Genomic DNA, 16,367 nt, shown 5'->3' on the forward strand with positions numbered 1-16,367 from the left:
GCGCAAAACTCTGAGCTCAGCTCACATCGACTCCACACCGTTCACTGTACGTCTAACGGCTGCATCGGCCTTTTGTCTGCTTTCTACCCACTCTTTCTATATATACGGCGCGCTGGTGCTCCGTCTGTTCCTGTCTGCTCTCTTCTCTCAATCACTCGATTACTCGATCTCAAGTCAATTGTTTGCTACTCTGCGTGCGTAAACTGACTGAATTACTCATTTCCATCCACAATGTCATCCGCTGCGTCTGTTCCACTGAGTCAGAAGTTTAAACTCCCCAACGGTGTGGAGTACGAGCAGCCTCTTGGCCTGTTCATCAACGGCGACTTCGTCACTGGCAAGGAGGGAAAGGCCTTTGAGGTTATCAATCCTGCGTATGTCTACTTGTTACTCTATTGTTTACAGCTAACTGTAATAGCACTGGCAAAGTAGTGGGATTTGTTCACGAGGCCACTGCCGCCGACGTTGACATCGCTGTCAATGCTGCCGAGAAGGCTTTCTACGATGGCCCTTGGTCGAAGATATCTGCTGCCGATCGGGGCCAGCTCCTTCTCAAGCTCGCCGATCTTTTCGAAGAAAATTTTACCGTCCTCGCCTCTATTGAGGCTTTTGACAGCGGCAAAGCCATCCAACTTGCCAAGGGTGATATCACTGCCTGTATTGGCTGCCTCCGATACTATGGCGGCTGGGCCGACAAGATCCATGGCAAAGTCATCGAGACCTCCCCGGAGTCCTTTAACTACACCAAGCAGGAACCGATCGGCGTCTGCGGGCAGATCATCCCGTGGAACTTCCCGTTGCTCATGTGGGCATGGAAGATAGGGCCTGCTATTGCTTGCGGCAACACCGTCGTCTTGAAGACTGCCGAGCAGACTCCTCTCGGTGGCTTGTACGCTGCAAAGCTTTGCAAATATGCTGGTTTCCCTCCTGGTGTAATTAATATTATTTCTGGTACGTGTACTTACATTTATAGTTGCTATTTGCTAATAATCCATAAGGATTTGGGAGAACCGCTGGCGCGGCCATTGCATCTCACATGAAGATTCACAAGGTCGCCTTCACAGGTTCAACTCTCGTTGGACGACAGGTCATGAAGGCTGCCGCTGAGTCCAACCTGAAAAAGGTTACGCTCGAACTGGGTGGCAAGTCGCCTAACATTGTCTTCGAAGATGCCGATATTGATCGCGCTGTTGAATGGATCAACTTCGGTATATACTATAACGCTGGCCAGTGCTGCTGTGCAGGGTCCCGTATATATGTACAGGAAAGTATTTATGACAAGGTCATTAAAGCCTTTAAGAAGCGTGCTGAGGCCAATGTTGTCGGTAATCCATTCGATGAGGCGACTTTCCAGGGTGCGCAGGTCTCCGAAGCCCAGTACAACCGCATTATGTCATACGTGGAGATTGGCAAGAAGGAGGGTGCCACTGTTGAGACTGGTGGTGAGCGCCACGGCAGCGAGGGTTACTTCATCAAGCCCACCGTATTTTCTAATGTCACTGAGGATATGCGCATCATGCAGGAGGAGATCTTTGGCCCAGTTTGCACTATCGCCAAATTCAAGGACCTCGAGGACGTGATCAGCAGGGGTAATTCGACCTCATATGGTCTTGCGTCGGCCGTCCACACCCGATCACTCGGCACCGCAATGGCGGTTGCGAACAGACTCCGGGCTGGCACTGTCTGGGTTAACTGCTACAATTCTATCCACTGGGCATTGCCATTCGGTGGATATGGTGAATCTGGTATCGGTCGTGAGCTCGGAAAGGAGGCTCTCAGAAACTACACGCAGATCAAGACAGTCAATATTAATTTGTCTTAGTGGTGTAACCGGTAGAAGTATTGGCTGAACCGATATTTTTGTTATGTTATAGAGATATTGGAATTTGGTTCAGTCTTGTCGCTCTCATTGGTGCTGTTTCTTCGCATTCAAGTGTGTTGGCAAAACAAGATTGTTTGGTCGCAGACATTGAACGCTTGGGTTGGCGGAAATCCGTGTCTCCTTAGATCTTGCTTGATCAACAAGGACACAGTTCCAAGACGATTTACAGAGCTTCATATATACAATCTAAGAACCACGTAGAGTCACTTGCTCACACATACCCATGCAGTCTCCCAATCAACAGGACCACAGTCTGGATCCCGAACTTGTCAGTGGCAATTTTAAGTTGACGACATACAGCCAGTAGCCGTGGAGAAAATTACATTCACACTGTTGAAAACACTTCAATTTCTAGCATCCAGCACCCTATCAAGTTGTTATATCCGTCGTCAGTTTGTATGTAATATACGCATTCCATCGTGTCAGGCTTGCGTGTAGGCTACACGTAATGACCATGAACTGTAAAGGTAAAAGAGAGTATGGTGCTTTAGAATCTCTATTTCCGTCGAGTAGAGAGGATGGAACGGCCCTTTATATGCTCTCGGTCCGTCTTCTAGCCCATCTCGACGCCCGTATGTATAAGTGCCAAAAATCAAATTCATATACAAAAACCAAGTACTTCGTATACCCTCCTCCATGGGTCCCGCCACGTTTGCCAACACGTCCCACAGCGGACCCTCAACGGAGCCACCAGCAAGCTTCGCCATATATTTGGTGACAGGCGGATGTATCGCCTTCGGTGCTCGCAGAAACATCGATACGCGATGTCTCGGCTCAGCCACAAAGACCATGCTCGATCGGGCCACCCTTTGTTTCCTTGGTACGCATGTATTCCATATATCGTGCTGCTGCCGGGTACACTTTGGGAATAACGTGCGCGGAGCCGTAATATCTTCTTAGAAATCTGGAACGGAACAAATTGCGCATCCCCAGATGATTGTATCATGATGTGGCCGGCACATATACCGGATCTCAGGTGCCATTGTCGGCACTGGGCCGCTGGGTTCTTGCGTATCAAGGATATCATCCAAGATCTTCGTGTAATGAGCCTCGAAGTCCCTGACGTACTGTGTGGCAGGTGCCACTAGGTTTGTGACCTGCAGCCACCCAAACTTCTCGATCTGGGGTCAATCAGTGTGGTAGCTGAAGAGATTGCTGGAAAACGTCCAGTACAACGGATTGAGCAGCTAATTTACTTCATTTTTGTCAACCTTCACGGAGCCCAATCTTCTAGATGCTGCAGAGACCTGCTGGCCGACTGCCGAGTAAGTAACAGGATATCCACGGCCGGCTCCAGAGAAACACCCTCAACTTGGATATAGCGCGCACTCGTAAAGCTGAATTCCGGTGACCTCGTCTCAGGCCCACCCAAGCCAGACAGGAAAATTTTCTGGACCAGTGACAGGTTTCGCAATGGCCCATGAACTATCATCAAAAGTCGAGAAGTCCCACCCAAATGGGTACAGACGCCGATCATGAGTCTCTGAAGCGTATATGTTGGCAAGTGTGGTAGGTAGCACTTTCCTGACACGCCAGCTGGGATCCGATATTACAACGGTATGCTGGCCATCTCGGTGGAAAGATGAAGCTCACGAAAAAGCACAGCTCATTGCCATATCTCACAAACGTATTATCCTCATATGATGGCCAGAAGAAGCGGTCCCCTTGGACTCCAGCATAAAGGCCATTGCCAACATGAGCTCCCAAAACATTCCTGCCTTCCCACAACTTGGACGTAAGATGATTCCTTTCGACAGTCCCTCCGGCAGCGTGAACGTTTTCCGGAGTTACAGAGGTTTGCCACCGCCGTCTCCAATCCAATCCGCTTTCCATCTATTCGGTTCGTCCTCAAACCAATTCCGGAAGATTAAACTTGAGTGAGGCATATAAGTCTGGTTCATGCTCCAAGGCGGAAGCAGGTGTGACCTCGGGTAGGCTGTGAAGAAGAGGTTAACTGCACTGTGGTAAACTCGTCCCGCCTGATCCAAACGGTCACTCTCCAGAAATAATAAGTCGAATTGAACCCGTTATTGTTCGCAGGCTTGCAAACAATGCACCTCTGGGCATCGCCTAAAACTTTCTGTGAATCCCAGACTACGTCCTCTTCCGACGATACCTCCCGGTTTCAATGCCGGCTCACTAATGGCCAGCGCAACACGATACGCGATTTGGACGGCATGCTCATCATCACTTTCCAAGACCCAACAAAATCGGATCTCGTACACGTCAATGCCCAACACTTCATGAAAGCCATGTATACCACAGCGAACGGCCTTCATGATTACCAAAAGAAACAATAAGGAATATCCAAAATCAACACTGTAAGAGTCTCTACATATATGAAGAGGTCAGTGGCATCAACAGCTAAACCCTCCTATTTTAAAGTGACATTCATTCGCTCGCGACCGATGGGACTGCTTGACTAGGTCATCTGCGGAACAGGGCTTCTATGACGACACCCTTAAACAAACACTCGACTGAACTTTCATCCGAGCCCCAAACGTGGGATCCAGCATGAGACCTCTTACGCCGTCCGGATCTCCGTGGGAATTATTTATCTCATCGGTAACGCTCATAAGTTGTTTTCTATGCGGAAATGCCCCACATTTAGGACAACGGCTATTGGCGCAGGTGTATGTCGTCTCAGTTATATTCGTAAGTGCCTATTCTCCATTGTTCAATATTGAAAGACACGAGGCACGAGGTGGCATATGTCAAAGCTATTCAAGGCTCTGACACAAACAAAGGCATAATAACGGTTCGGCAGAGTCTGTCCCGAAACCGCCAGAAGCTTTCCTTACAGGCTTTCCGCACCATTTCCAAATTGCCATCGGGATCTGCTGCCGTCGCAGGGTTCTTACCCAATTATGGTCCTTTTTCCGTCATATTTTGCCGCCTGTGTTACCCCAGCAAGGTATTATAGGTTTCCTTGGTGATCACCTGAAGAACTGCATCTGTAGTAGACCATGGAGAGCGAGCACACGCAATTAGCTTGTCAGGACGCATCTCGCTACTTGATTTGTGGATATATGTTGTTTTAAATTCCGTAGTACGGAAGTGCTCCCATACTCATGACTTTGGTGGCTTTGACTTACGTCCAATGACTGGTGAAACAGAACGATGACTCTCAATATCAGCTGTAAGGATTTGAGACGCAGACTCATTCGGAGATATAATATCATCAGAAAGTGCTGTGCTTTGGCTCATATCAAGACGGCGACGAGAACGGGAGCGTGAGCCTTTATTGTCAGAGTCGACTTCACTATCAGTCTCTGTATTCATGGCATCGTGATCACGAGGTTTCGCTCTAGGAAGGCGCTCTTGAGTATCATAAGGATGAGAATCGGAATCCTTTGTATTCATAAACTAAGGTAACGACGACAACGGCTCCTCACCCCTAATTGGCGCTTTGCAGCCTTGAATTCGGTGTATCTGCGGAATCTATGGCAGGTGACTGATGCTACCTTAGGATTTATTAGTTATTTATTAGTCATGTCCGTGAATATTCACGGATATCCGTGCATAATATATATTGCTCTATCCGCATCCGCATTCATATTCGCATATTATCTATCCGTATCCGTATCCATGTAGAATATGCGTGGATATATTCGTTATCAGTTTATTCATGCCGATCCCTAGCAGCTTTCTTTCCCAAGTCGGTCGTGTATAATTTCAATCTCGTGAAAGAAGGAAAGTAGGACAAGGCGAACGAGTCAAAACCATGGTATCCTCTGCGGAAGAATTAATTGTCAAATTTGGTACTGTTGGAATAAAGAGGCGATTAGCGAATTCTCGGGTTCGGCGACAGCGAGTTGTGTCGAGCACCTCTGCACGGCGGTATCACAGAAGGGGACAAGAATGCGAGAGGTGGAGTAAATTATGTCTCCGCTGGTCGACCTTGAAGCGTCTCTGTGATTATTACAACACTCGAGAATGGTGCAGAATTGAACTTTATAAAAATCATAAGCAGGTATTGAAGGTCCCGCTGCAAAACGTCACTTCGCCCAAAAGGCTCCCGCTAAATTTCGTCAGAGACTATCCAATACAAACCCTTCTCGCAGCGATCAATCTGGCGATGTAAAATAGATGAGAGAGTAACTAAATTCGCGTTCTTCCATTCATCTATCCAGATGCATTGTATCGTTCCCCATCCGCGTCATTCGACAATTTACAATAACTAGGCATCACCTAATAGTCAAATAATTCATGGAAAACTGCTCCAATGCTTTAATTTTTGCAGCTAAGTGAGTTCCTGGAATGACGAATGTCAAATATGTCCGTTGCTTTATAATTAGATGGGCCATGCCTCTCAGCCAGGTACCAGAACAAATCACATTATCCGTATGCTGCTACAATCGGCTATTGATACTAAGGTTATATATGTTCAAATTTGATCTACGGCATGAATGTAGGCAAGGCGCCTGTAGACTCTTTTTATAGTCCGAAAAACCCCGGCGCCTAGCTCTAGTACAGAAGTAAATGCATAGTCGAATTATATTCTTATGTCCGCTATTAATCAATCACCATTGCTGTCCACATAGACACTGCTACCCCCCGGTAAGAAGTTCCAATTAAGAGACCCCCCCAAGACTACCGAATTTACAGAATTTCCATAGCTTATCATATTTCCATTCGTATCCGCTGCCTTTGGCCAATTAAACCATTCAAAGATATTAGCCGTATCCAGTCGTTGAGACTGGCTAATTTGCTGCTGGCCAATGCTCTCAAGGGAAGTACGATCCATTGTATGTGATAGATTCATCGATACGCTATCAGTACTGTCAGTGAGAGTGGCACCTGTGGTATCACTCTCGTCCGAAACAGCGTTTGGCCGTTGAAAGAGTCGTCCGGATGATGCTGAGACACTATCACTTTTGTTCTTCGACATGGACAACAAGAAATCCAGATCAGACGCTGTCCAGCGCATATCAGACAGGATTTTCGCGCTCGCCATCCTCTCTCTTTCATCTCTATCATCATTTCCATTGGAATCATGCTCCCGGATCTTACTTAGCCAGCCTTCTTCGATAACCATTAATAGCAAATCCGAGTATCTTCGGGCTACGCTCCAGTACTGCCCCATTGCCGACAATGTCCGCACTAAGACAGTAATATCATCGGTCAGCATTGCCTTCGTCGTGAAAGAATGCACGATGGATAGTCGAGCAGTAACCCAAAGCATCCACGCATAATGTGGACCGAGACACTTGTAGAACTTTCCGGGATCAGAGGTTATAAATTTTGTTAATTCAACGACATTCGCCACTGCTGTGAGACAGCATTCGCGCGCAGGATAGCTTGTCCTAAATTTTGAAGACTGCTGGTAAGGGTAGCCGACAGCCGAGTTGATTCTCACTACTGCTCTGTCACGGTATTAGTCTCAGTACAAATGCGGTAATATGTTCAGACTCACGTATTGTACAATGAATATACCAATATCCACAGTGGATCAGTATCACTGTTTTCGTTAAACTTGGCGATAATGTTCTCAACGCTCGAGTACTCTTTCGGCAAAGACAGTTTCCATTCATCAATCACAACGCAAAATTTTCGAAATTCAAGATGCCATCTTTCTACGTCCTGCGACGACTGAATGTTGATAGGTCGACGAAGAAACTCATGAATTGCAGAAATAATGCTGAGCAACTCGATTTCATACGCGAATGGCTCTGCCGCAGTAAATTCCTCCGTTGTTCCCGGGCTAGGAATTGGCACCTGCGTTCTAGATATGCATGAGAGCCAGGACTGTGATGAAAGCTGACATAGTGAATCGGCTGATGACGAGTGTGGAAGACTAGGCAGACGCCGCATAACTTCCGATGTGGGAATGTTGAAGTTAAATGAGCTCGAAACTGATGAATATCGATCCAGTATATAAGCGGCCCAGAAGAGTCGCCGACGTCGCTCTTCGGTAGCAGCATCGATGCTCTCTGGAATTATTGGAACTCCTTTTGTGGATATCGATTCTCCCGATTCGGAGTTTAATGGTGTTAATGTAACCGAATCCAGTTTTTCGCGATTGAGACCAAGCTTCAGGGTGACCGAAGAGATCATCGAAAGTATGGCCCAACACTTCGGACCATTAAACTCGCCGACAGTGTCTATTGCAAGAACTATCATGGCTTCCAGAGATTCGACTGTGGGCAATTCGAGTGTTAAAAGCGTGATTTTTTGTTTTGCACACGTATGGCAATCCTTCTTCCTCTCCTTAGATACTAACTCGTCCGGCAGAAATCGAACTGCAGCCGCGAGAATGGCATACATGAGAATAGGCGCATCGGGTGCTCGTGAATTAGAAGGAAACAGTCTTGACCATGTCTTTTCAGGATAAAGGACTGGTATCCAACTGTTAACATTATCAAAGTAGAGCTGCACGACCATCCGAAGGATGTCATCAGACGGAAGATCATTTTGCGATCGTACGCTTGCCACCGCAGGCGAACTACAATCAGACTGGACAACTGTAGACGGGGAAGTATCTGATGGTCTTCCATCCACAGATGTTGTTGCGGCCGAGTCTGGAATATTTCGAATGTTACTAGTTTGAGCACTCGTAGTTAACGGGCTACTCATCTGCACCGTTTCCCACTGTGACTGTAAGCTCTGAATAGACTGCACATTTGTCAGCACGACAGTCTCCAGTCTCTCCAGTCTTTCGATCAGATCTCGGCCGAATCCTGCCTTCATTCCTGGTTTGCGTTTCTCAGCGTAGACGCACGAGACTCCTACAAGCCAATTAGATCAAGGTCCCCCGTATTGGGTCTTATATACCACTCTTTGTACACCATCCACAAGCCGGACGAACTCGATCACAACGAACTTTTCGCTGTTTGCATATAGTACACCTAGTAAGCCGCCGTTAGTAGACCATTTGAGGTGGAGAGTGGAAGCACTTACGAAAGAGATATTCCTTGGTTCTCTGACAAGAGCTCTTCGCTGCCAACAGTAACAGCTGACTCACTTACACGACGCCTCTTACGCGACACCGTAGAGTGTTCCATGAATAACGCACCAAGAATTGTTGGACGTAGGGCCGGCCCGGTGTAACAGCTCCCCGAGGTGGGACTTTATTTGGGAAAACTCCGCCACTTGCGCTAATCAATGCGGCTTCAAAGTGCGGGGCAGCAAATTCGGCAATCGGCTCAATGTTCACACGAGTTTTCTGACCCCGTCGTCGTGTCAGTTATCAGCATAAATAAATCTTCAGGGTTCGGTATTAAAACCTTTAAGGTCATGAGGGTGTTTAAAAGAGAATTTGTCCTGATCGACAGTCAAGCAGCATCGCGAGATCTAAAATATCATAATTAGTTGGCTCGACCTGAATCAAAAAAATCAGAAGTCCAAGATTTGAGGATGGAAGAGCGCACTGTGTTGTAAACTATTAAGTACGTCCGGGTGAATGAGCTAGTTTCGGCGCAGTTAGTTACTCGGGTTGGATAGATTGCACGAGGGTGGAGCGGGCATGGCCAGTGACGATTGGCATGATTATCTATACTGTTATTCTCAATAGCTACATACTTCCAGCTACAAAAGATAATAGATACACAAAACTCAGCTACTTGGCATGACCAAACAAACCTACAACTTCGACGTGATGAAAGGTGGGGTAGCGAGCTTGTCATAAGCTTGGCTCGACAGATTCGTATCCGTATCCATATCCAGAAGAAACGGGCTTATCCGTATCCATCTCCGTCATATCCACGGATATCCATGAATATCGGTGGATACATTGCGATCCGACACTGTCATCTAACTTTGTAGGCGATAAGTGAGTACCCTAACAAGGGACACTAAATATCGCAGGTTTTCGCTCAAAGTCGTAATACAAGGCGTCGCAGCCCTGGTGCATTGCCTCGGCAGTAACAGTCTGCCTTGAATAGGCGTTACCATGTTAATTAGCGGACGCGCTATATCAGGTCTTTGCATTGGAGTAACATCTACGCTCGTACCCATATATCAGTTGGAAATCGCACCACGCAAAATCCGCGGACGCAGTGTCGCATTCCAAGTATTCGCCCATAATTTAGTACCCTAACCATAATTTAGTAAATCATCCAGTACATCTCGACTCTGAGGTTGATTTTCGCCTACCATGGGCTATCCAAGCTGCTCCAGCAGTGGTGAGATTCTTTGAAGAACATATCATATACATATTAGTTGATAAAATCAACTCATATATGGTAATATCATACTACTTTACAAACTGTTCCGGGTTGGGAGAAAGGATAAAGTCGCCAGGAATTACATTTCACAAACATGATGCACAGCGAATTGTTTTGTAGCCGGATGTTATAGTAGGCGAAATCTAGTGTAGTACTCATATCATCGATCACATACAACGACTTTATGAAAAAAATGATAGCATTTCGGACGAGATGCTTTTCATCGATGAGTTTCAGCAGACACTCATCGACTTTCGTCATGATTTTGAAAAATCAGCGCAATTCTATGTTATATTCCAGCGAGGTACCATCACAAAGACACTTCCAACCTAGCCAACGGAGCCATAACAGGCCACCATTTCTCCCATTCATGCTCATTGTCGGGAAAACCTCCGTTTAATGGTGGTCGACAGCCATCGCTGTCGCCGAACCCTAGCACCCGACTCACTGCCTCTTTAATTCCAACAGTACCAAATTTGACAATTAATTCCTCTGCAGAGGATACCAAGTATTGGATCTCATTCGCCTTGTCCCACTTCCCTTCTTGCACTAGATTGAAAATATACAGGACGGACTTAGGAAAGAACGCTGCCAGTCCATCAATCGCACCGGCGCATCCAACGGCAAGTACTGGAAGCAATTGTTGTCCCAGTCCAGTGAACACTCTGAACCCACTTTGCTTAACAACAGGATTCTGCGCGACTATGATGTGATGCGAAATATTTCCGTGCGAGAACTTAGCACCTACGATTTTGGGATGTGCAGCCAGCTTAGAAATTGTCTCTGGAGTGACCACCACGTTGTTTGACACTCCTGGGTAGTAATATCTATTGACATTAGCAAATGAATCGCTTCGCGGAATGCATAAACGCACATCATAATTGGAATCGGAGATATATCGGCTACAGCGGTATACCAATCGATAATACCTGTCTGGGTAACACATGATGCGAAATATGAAGGAACAAGAACCATTCCCCATCCTCCACCCGACTCTTTTGCCTCAGTCAATATGGTGACAGTCTCATCGACGCTGTTACTCGCTGTTCCAACTATGAGCGGAAAGTCGTCGAACCCGTTCTTGGCCAATCCTTCCTTTACATAGGAGACCAACTGAGTACGTTCCGGTCGCGTTAGATGAACTGCTTCACCAGTAGATCCAAGCAGCACAAGACCTTTAATTCCAGCTTTTGCTAGGTATAATGAGTGCGCCAATTGCGTCTCAAGGTCGAGTGCAGGCGCAAATGTGTTTTTATATGATGTAGAGCCTTTGGATACGAAAAAAGTAGGTACAGGGACGTATATTCCTGGAGGCGGTGCTGCTATATTTGTCATGATGTCTCAGATATAGTGGGATTCGGACGACGAGACAGTCGAAAGTAGTTGCAGATTATAGATGAGGAAAATCTATTTCCTGGCTATATAGCAAGGATCAGCGGAACAGTAAAAACCCCTCTTGAAGATTAATCCGGACCTCGCCATCAGTCCATCTGGCGCATAGATGACCCGAGATTTGGCCGGTTTACAAAGTTTAAGCGTCGCGCTGCGATTACGTCACAATGCAACATTGCTCAAGCTGCTTAAGCGGCTCGGCTATCGGCTTAAATTGTGCCGACCAAGTGAACCTCTTCGGAGCTAGTTCTAGTTTGTAAAGTCGACTTACATCGCAATGCGGTTTATTCCGCGGTGTTTCACACTGGCCCAAAAGTCTCTTCGTGGTTTGATCAACGGAATAGCTTCATGCAACTTAGGATTGGAAGAACGCAGTATGATTGATTCTCACGTTCACTTGTTTGCAGGATCGCACCTCGATCAGTTGGCTTGGATGACATTAGACAACCCGCTGCGATCTCCTCACCGTGTGGACGAATATATCAATTCTTCGAAGCCAATTGCAATTACCGGAATTGTGTTTGTCGAAGTAGATCGCAAGCACACGTCTACAGATTGGTCTCAGCCAATTGCCGAGTATGAATATATATGTCGCATAATCACAGGCAAACTACTTTCTGCAGAGGGCGCAATATCCAACAGAACTGCGGGTGGAATCCCGGTTGTCGGTATGGTTCCATGGGCACCGATTGCATTTGACTTTGCAAGGTTTGAGGGCTACGTTTGCAAATTGAAACAGATCAATGCAGAGTGTTTCAAATATGTCAAAGGATTTAGACATCTAGTTCAGAACGACCCACGGGGAACCATGCTTACGGATGACTTTATCAGTGCTTTGAACTGGTTAGGTTCGCATGGTTTTGTGTTTGAACTTGGTATTGATTTGCGATCCGGTGGACTTTGGCAATATGAGGAGGCTGTGGAAATGATGCGTCGCGCTCCGGACACACGATACATTATCGATCATCTTGGAAAGCCAGACCTACGCATTCCTCGAGGAGAAGTATCCAGTCGAAAAGAGTTTGTAGGATGGAAAAATGCGATGATTGAGTTTGCCAAATATGATTCATATGTGAAGCTTTCTGGTGCATTTTCGGAACTTCCTCCCATTAAGGAATACTGTAAGGAGGATCTTGACAATGCAGTCGAAGTTGTGTATTCATGGGCTAAGACTGCGTATGAAATCTTTGGAGCGAAAAGAATTATGTGGGGTAGTGATTGGCCGGTTTGCAAACTGGGCGGTAAGAAAGATGCGCTAAGGAATTGGAAATATATCTGCGATCGCTTGGTTGACCGAATAGGATTCTCAGACGAAGAAAGGGAGTGGGTGTGGGAAAAAACGTGCATAAAGGCGTATAATATATAGATCCCAAAGTAGGAATTAAATATATGATTTAATAAGTAGTTGTGCTATTTTCTCTCGTTTCAGCCATGTGATTGAGTAAGGACTCACCGGACTAGCCCTGAACCATGGTGAGCAGGAGTTGTCACGTGATACTCCGAATTCAATAGGTGACTTCCCGTAGCACCAAAATTAACAGATTCGCAGACGAAATTCACAAAATCACGGAATTTACCTTGAAATCTTGCTTACGTAACTGCCAGATCTATGAATTCGAAAGTTTGGTCGCACGAAAAAGTTTACGGGAAGTCACCCATTATTCGTTGGATTATTAATCTCCTCGGCATATTAATCTACCGAGTCAAGCGGCGGCGATGGTCCGTCTATCGCAGGACTTAATGTCAAGGGCCATCTCGTATGCTCAACTTGGCTCAGTCAAGTCATTTCCAAACCTCTCTTTTGTACAGTTTGAAATAATCATGGCATTTACACGTCTCCTAGTTGACAAAGTTGTTGCCATAACTGGGGCAACAACCGGCATCGGGCGCGCAATTGCTCTGGAGATGATCAGACAGGGTGCCAAAGTCGCAGTTAATTACTACCCCGACGAAACACAGACCGCGAACGCCATGTCATTAAAATTAGAAATCTGCGAGATCGTGAAGGAGGACGGCGATGCATGGTTCCATGCTGTTGCGGGAGACATTTCTTTACCGGAGTCAGGGCGACAGTTGGTTAAAGAGACGGTCGAGAAGTTTGGCAAGCTGGACGTTTTTGTTTCAAATGCAGGAATCTGTCCGTTTTACGATTTTTTTACTATCACAGAGGAGATTGTGTATAAGACGGTTAACACAAATCTCACGGGTGCGTACTTTGCGGTCCAGGCAGCCGCACGTCAAATGAAAGAACAAGGCACAGGTGGAAGTATCATTGGGATTTCGAGTATCTCTGCTCTAGTAGGTGGTGAGTATCAAACGCATTACACTCCTACGAAAGCCGGTATTTTGAGTTTGATGCAGTCGTGTGCTGTTGCTTTGGGAAAGTATGGTATTCGCTGCAATGCATTGTTACCTGGAACCATTCGGACAGGAATCAATGAGGATGACTTGAACGGTGACAAAGGCGAGAAGATGAGCCTGAGGGTACCACTTGGTCGGCTTGGACTGCCAGACGATTTGGCTGGACCCGCGGTGTTTTTAGCAAGTGAAATGGCACGATATGTGGTAAGCGCTAGTGGTCCAACTGGTTGAGGTTTGATGCTAATGGGCTCACAGACTGGAGCACAAATTTTGGTGGATGGAGGGCTTTTTGTAAACTTACAGTAAGCATGAACGTGATCGATAAGCGAACCGATCGCCCAAGCGAGCCGATCGCAAAAACTCATCAGCTTTATTTATACTTATAGCAAACCATATGAACGTTATATAACATTATAATAAATAAGAATTTATTCTGCATCCCCTTTACATGTACGTGAGGTATGTCCGCTTCGGTTGCAACGGCTACACCGTCTGATAGTACGTGTTTCTTCTACGGCTGTCTTCCCGTTCCGTTGGACCACTTCTTCATTATGTGGTCTACGACGTTGCCCTTCTGCTCCGGTCAAAATATTATTAGAAGCAGTAAATGATCTAGTAGTTTGGCGCTTTCTCTTTTGGCGTTCTACGCTGCCCTGCATTTGTGTGAGTTGATCGGTTAAAATCGCGGCCTGATATAACGTGATCGGCAAGCGAGTGGATCGTCCCAGCGAGCGGATCGCTCCCACCCGCCACATCCAATATTTTTACATTTAGCAGCTAACAACGCAACATTATATACCATTATCAAATTATAAATTTAGTATAAATTTATTTTCAGCAACGTAACATATATCAGAGCTATTTTTAATTGTATTTCAGACCTTGCGTGACTTGTTCTTAGCTGATGTATTCAAGACAATAGTATCTCCGTCACCTTCCTCGACACTTTCTTTCTGACCTGGTGTGCGCTTCCGACCCTCTACCCCGGTTAATATTGTGCTAGCATTAATAAATGATCTTGTAATTTCTTTTTTTCTTTTTCTGTTGCACAGTCTCCTGCAGTCGTGCAATTTCATCATTTAAAATGGCAGTCTGGTACAGTGCCACCTTGGCGCATTTCTTTATCTGATTTATCGCAATCTCTGTTGGACTTCCGGGACTTACGGTGCGACGTCCCATATATTTTTTAATTTTGTCCGTCTGACGCTGCAATTGGATTATTGTCTTTGGAGTTTCAGGCACCCATGTCTCTTGGGATTGTGGTTGACTGCTCTGCGGAGTGGGTGTGTGAAGAATCAGTGACAAGTTACATAACACCTTACTTGGATCATAAGGAACTAACCCAGTCGCTCTAAATCCGCTTGTAACGTTCGAAGGAGATAGTGCCTCTTCTCGCGCGGTTTGATAAAGCTGCAAAAAATCAACCTTATCAACGTGATTGGTACCAGCCCTTGTCACGTCCTCAACTTGACGACAGTAAGATCGCTTCAGTGGCGCAAAACACCCAACGTCAATCGGCTGTAAAAGAAGTGAGGAATGAGGAGGCATTTATAAAGGAACAATAAAGTGTTCCATACAATATCGATCGAACTCTGGCGTACTATAGCTGCGATGACCGTCTAAAACTAACAGCCGGTACAATCCTTTCGTGCGATCGCGAGTATGTTTGTGAAAAACGTCTTGGAGCCATTGAAGACCAAGCTCATTTGTAGTCCACCCATTACAGCTCACTGCAATTGACCAATCATCTGGGATGTCAGTAAACCACGGCGACTGGTGGACCTTCCCTTGGAAGATAATCATTGGTGGAAGTCGCCAGCCAGAAGCGTTCACCGATTCGACAACGGTGACCCACTCACGATTCCCTGGCTGTTTCAGAAATGGTCTCCCTTCTCTTTCCGCAGAAGTGACAATCTTTGCGACACACCCATCTGGAATCCAGTTTCGTCAAAATTGTACACGTCTTCATCAGCGATCCCTTAATTCTGAACTGTCTCCCGGACAAGATTGAACCATTTCGTAATGATTTCAGGATCTTCGCTTTTCGCTCGTTGGTGGTGATATCGTCGAGAGTACTTTGATTTCAATTCCGGATGTCTACTTATAAAGTTGCGCACCCATTTTTCTCCGACTTTCACGTACTCCCCTGTGAAGTAGACTACGACCGTTTGGCTAGAAGCAAGTCGGCCATCTTTCGAACGTCCGCCACTCTTGGAGGAAGCCCGCGCCTGTCCATTGAGAGGATCCATTCTAGAAGCACGCCCTCTTCGGTCTGAGTGAACTTTCGCGTCGGTGGGATAGAATCGGCCTTACAAGGGCGACCCTGGAGACGACGGTGGAGGGTAGAATAAGGCACACCTTACAGGCGCGACGCGCCTTTAAGTTATTCGGAAAATTTCGAACCCTAATCCCTAATGTATATGTCACGCAGGAACTGAGAGGCCTCATCGTCTCTGCACTCAGCGAGTTCCGCCTCACTCCGAGCATATCCTCCCACTATTGAATAGTCTCTCCAAGGCCACGTTCGACGCAGGTATTGTATCAGTGACGCGCGCGTTGGTCAGCCA

The 16,367-nt window shown here is 46.4% G+C and overlaps 5 protein-coding genes across 5 annotated transcripts; 3 read left to right on the forward strand and 2 right to left on the reverse strand.

Annotated features, from left to right (window-relative positions):
* Window positions 1–25: 25 nt before the first annotated feature.
* On the forward strand, window positions 26–2,080 carry POJ06DRAFT_212579 (aldehyde dehydrogenase domain-containing protein). Its single transcript, XM_056185464.1, has 3 exons — window positions 26–374; window positions 419–951; window positions 999–2,080. Exons 1-3 carry the CDS (start codon window positions 232–234, stop codon window positions 1,820–1,822), a joined length of 1,500 nt encoding a protein of 499 aa, XP_056041968.1. The 5' UTR covers window positions 26–231; the 3' UTR covers window positions 1,823–2,080.
* Window positions 2,081–6,401: 4,321 nt separating this feature from the next.
* Window positions 6,402–8,909, reverse strand: POJ06DRAFT_292057 (fungal-specific transcription factor domain-containing protein; the record flags this gene model as incomplete). The annotated part of the gene is made up of 4 exons (XM_056190378.1): window positions 8,783–8,909; window positions 8,657–8,730; window positions 7,299–8,610; window positions 6,402–7,248 (listed from the first exon to the last, which is right to left on the reverse strand). The coding sequence occupies exons 1-4, from the start codon at window positions 8,884–8,886 to the stop codon at window positions 6,402–6,404; spliced, it is 2,337 nt and encodes a 778-aa protein (XP_056041969.1). The 5' UTR covers window positions 8,887–8,909.
* Window positions 8,910–10,321: 1,412 nt separating this feature from the next.
* POJ06DRAFT_225298 (uncharacterized protein) lies at window positions 10,322–11,464 on the reverse strand. The gene is made up of 2 exons (XM_056185704.1): window positions 10,922–11,464; window positions 10,322–10,874 (listed from the first exon to the last, which is right to left on the reverse strand). Exons 1-2 carry the CDS (start codon window positions 11,380–11,382, stop codon window positions 10,358–10,360), a joined length of 978 nt encoding a protein of 325 aa, XP_056041970.1. The 5' UTR covers window positions 11,383–11,464; the 3' UTR covers window positions 10,322–10,357.
* A 257-nt stretch (window positions 11,465–11,721) lies between these two features.
* Window positions 11,722–12,850, forward strand: POJ06DRAFT_257272 (uncharacterized protein). The gene has a single exon (XM_056188123.1). It carries the CDS (start codon window positions 11,816–11,818, stop codon window positions 12,803–12,805), a length of 990 nt encoding a protein of 329 aa, XP_056041971.1. The 5' UTR covers window positions 11,722–11,815; the 3' UTR covers window positions 12,806–12,850.
* A 410-nt stretch (window positions 12,851–13,260) lies between these two features.
* Window positions 13,261–14,106, forward strand: POJ06DRAFT_282532 (peroxisomal 2,4-dienoyl-CoA reductase; the record flags this gene model as incomplete). The annotated part of the gene is made up of 2 exons (XM_056190036.1): window positions 13,261–14,004; window positions 14,056–14,106. The coding sequence occupies 2 exons, from the start codon at window positions 13,261–13,263 to the stop codon at window positions 14,104–14,106; spliced, it is 795 nt and encodes a 264-aa protein (XP_056041972.1).
* Window positions 14,107–16,367: the final 2,261 nt, after the last annotated feature.

Source organism: Lipomyces tetrasporus (assembly GCF_029532465.1).
Source record: "Lipomyces tetrasporus strain NRRL Y-64009 chromosome Unknown POJ06scaffold_8, whole genome shotgun sequence".
Taxonomy (NCBI): domain Eukaryota; kingdom Fungi; phylum Ascomycota; class Lipomycetes; order Lipomycetales; family Lipomycetaceae; genus Lipomyces; species Lipomyces tetrasporus.

Coding starts and splice junctions, on each gene's coding strand:
- POJ06DRAFT_212579 (XM_056185464.1), top strand. CDS start 232: ATGTCATCCGCTGCGTCTGTTCCACTGAGTCAGAAGTTTAAACTCCCC. Junction 375..418: donor TTTGAGGTTATCAATCCTGC/GTATGTCTACTT, acceptor TAACTGTAATAG/CACTGGCAAAGTAGTGGGAT. Junction 952..998: donor TGTAATTAATATTATTTCTG/GTACGTGTACTT, acceptor ATAATCCATAAG/GATTTGGGAGAACCGCTGGC.
- POJ06DRAFT_257272 (XM_056188123.1), top strand. CDS start 11,816: ATGATTGATTCTCACGTTCACTTGTTTGCAGGATCGCACCTCGATCAG.
- POJ06DRAFT_225298 (XM_056185704.1), bottom strand. CDS start 11,382: ATGACAAATATAGCAGCACCGCCTCCAGGAATATACGTCCCTGTACCT. Junction 10,875..10,921: donor TCTCCGATTCCAATTATGAT/GTGCGTTTATGC, acceptor TAATGTCAATAG/ATATTACTACCCAGGAGTGT.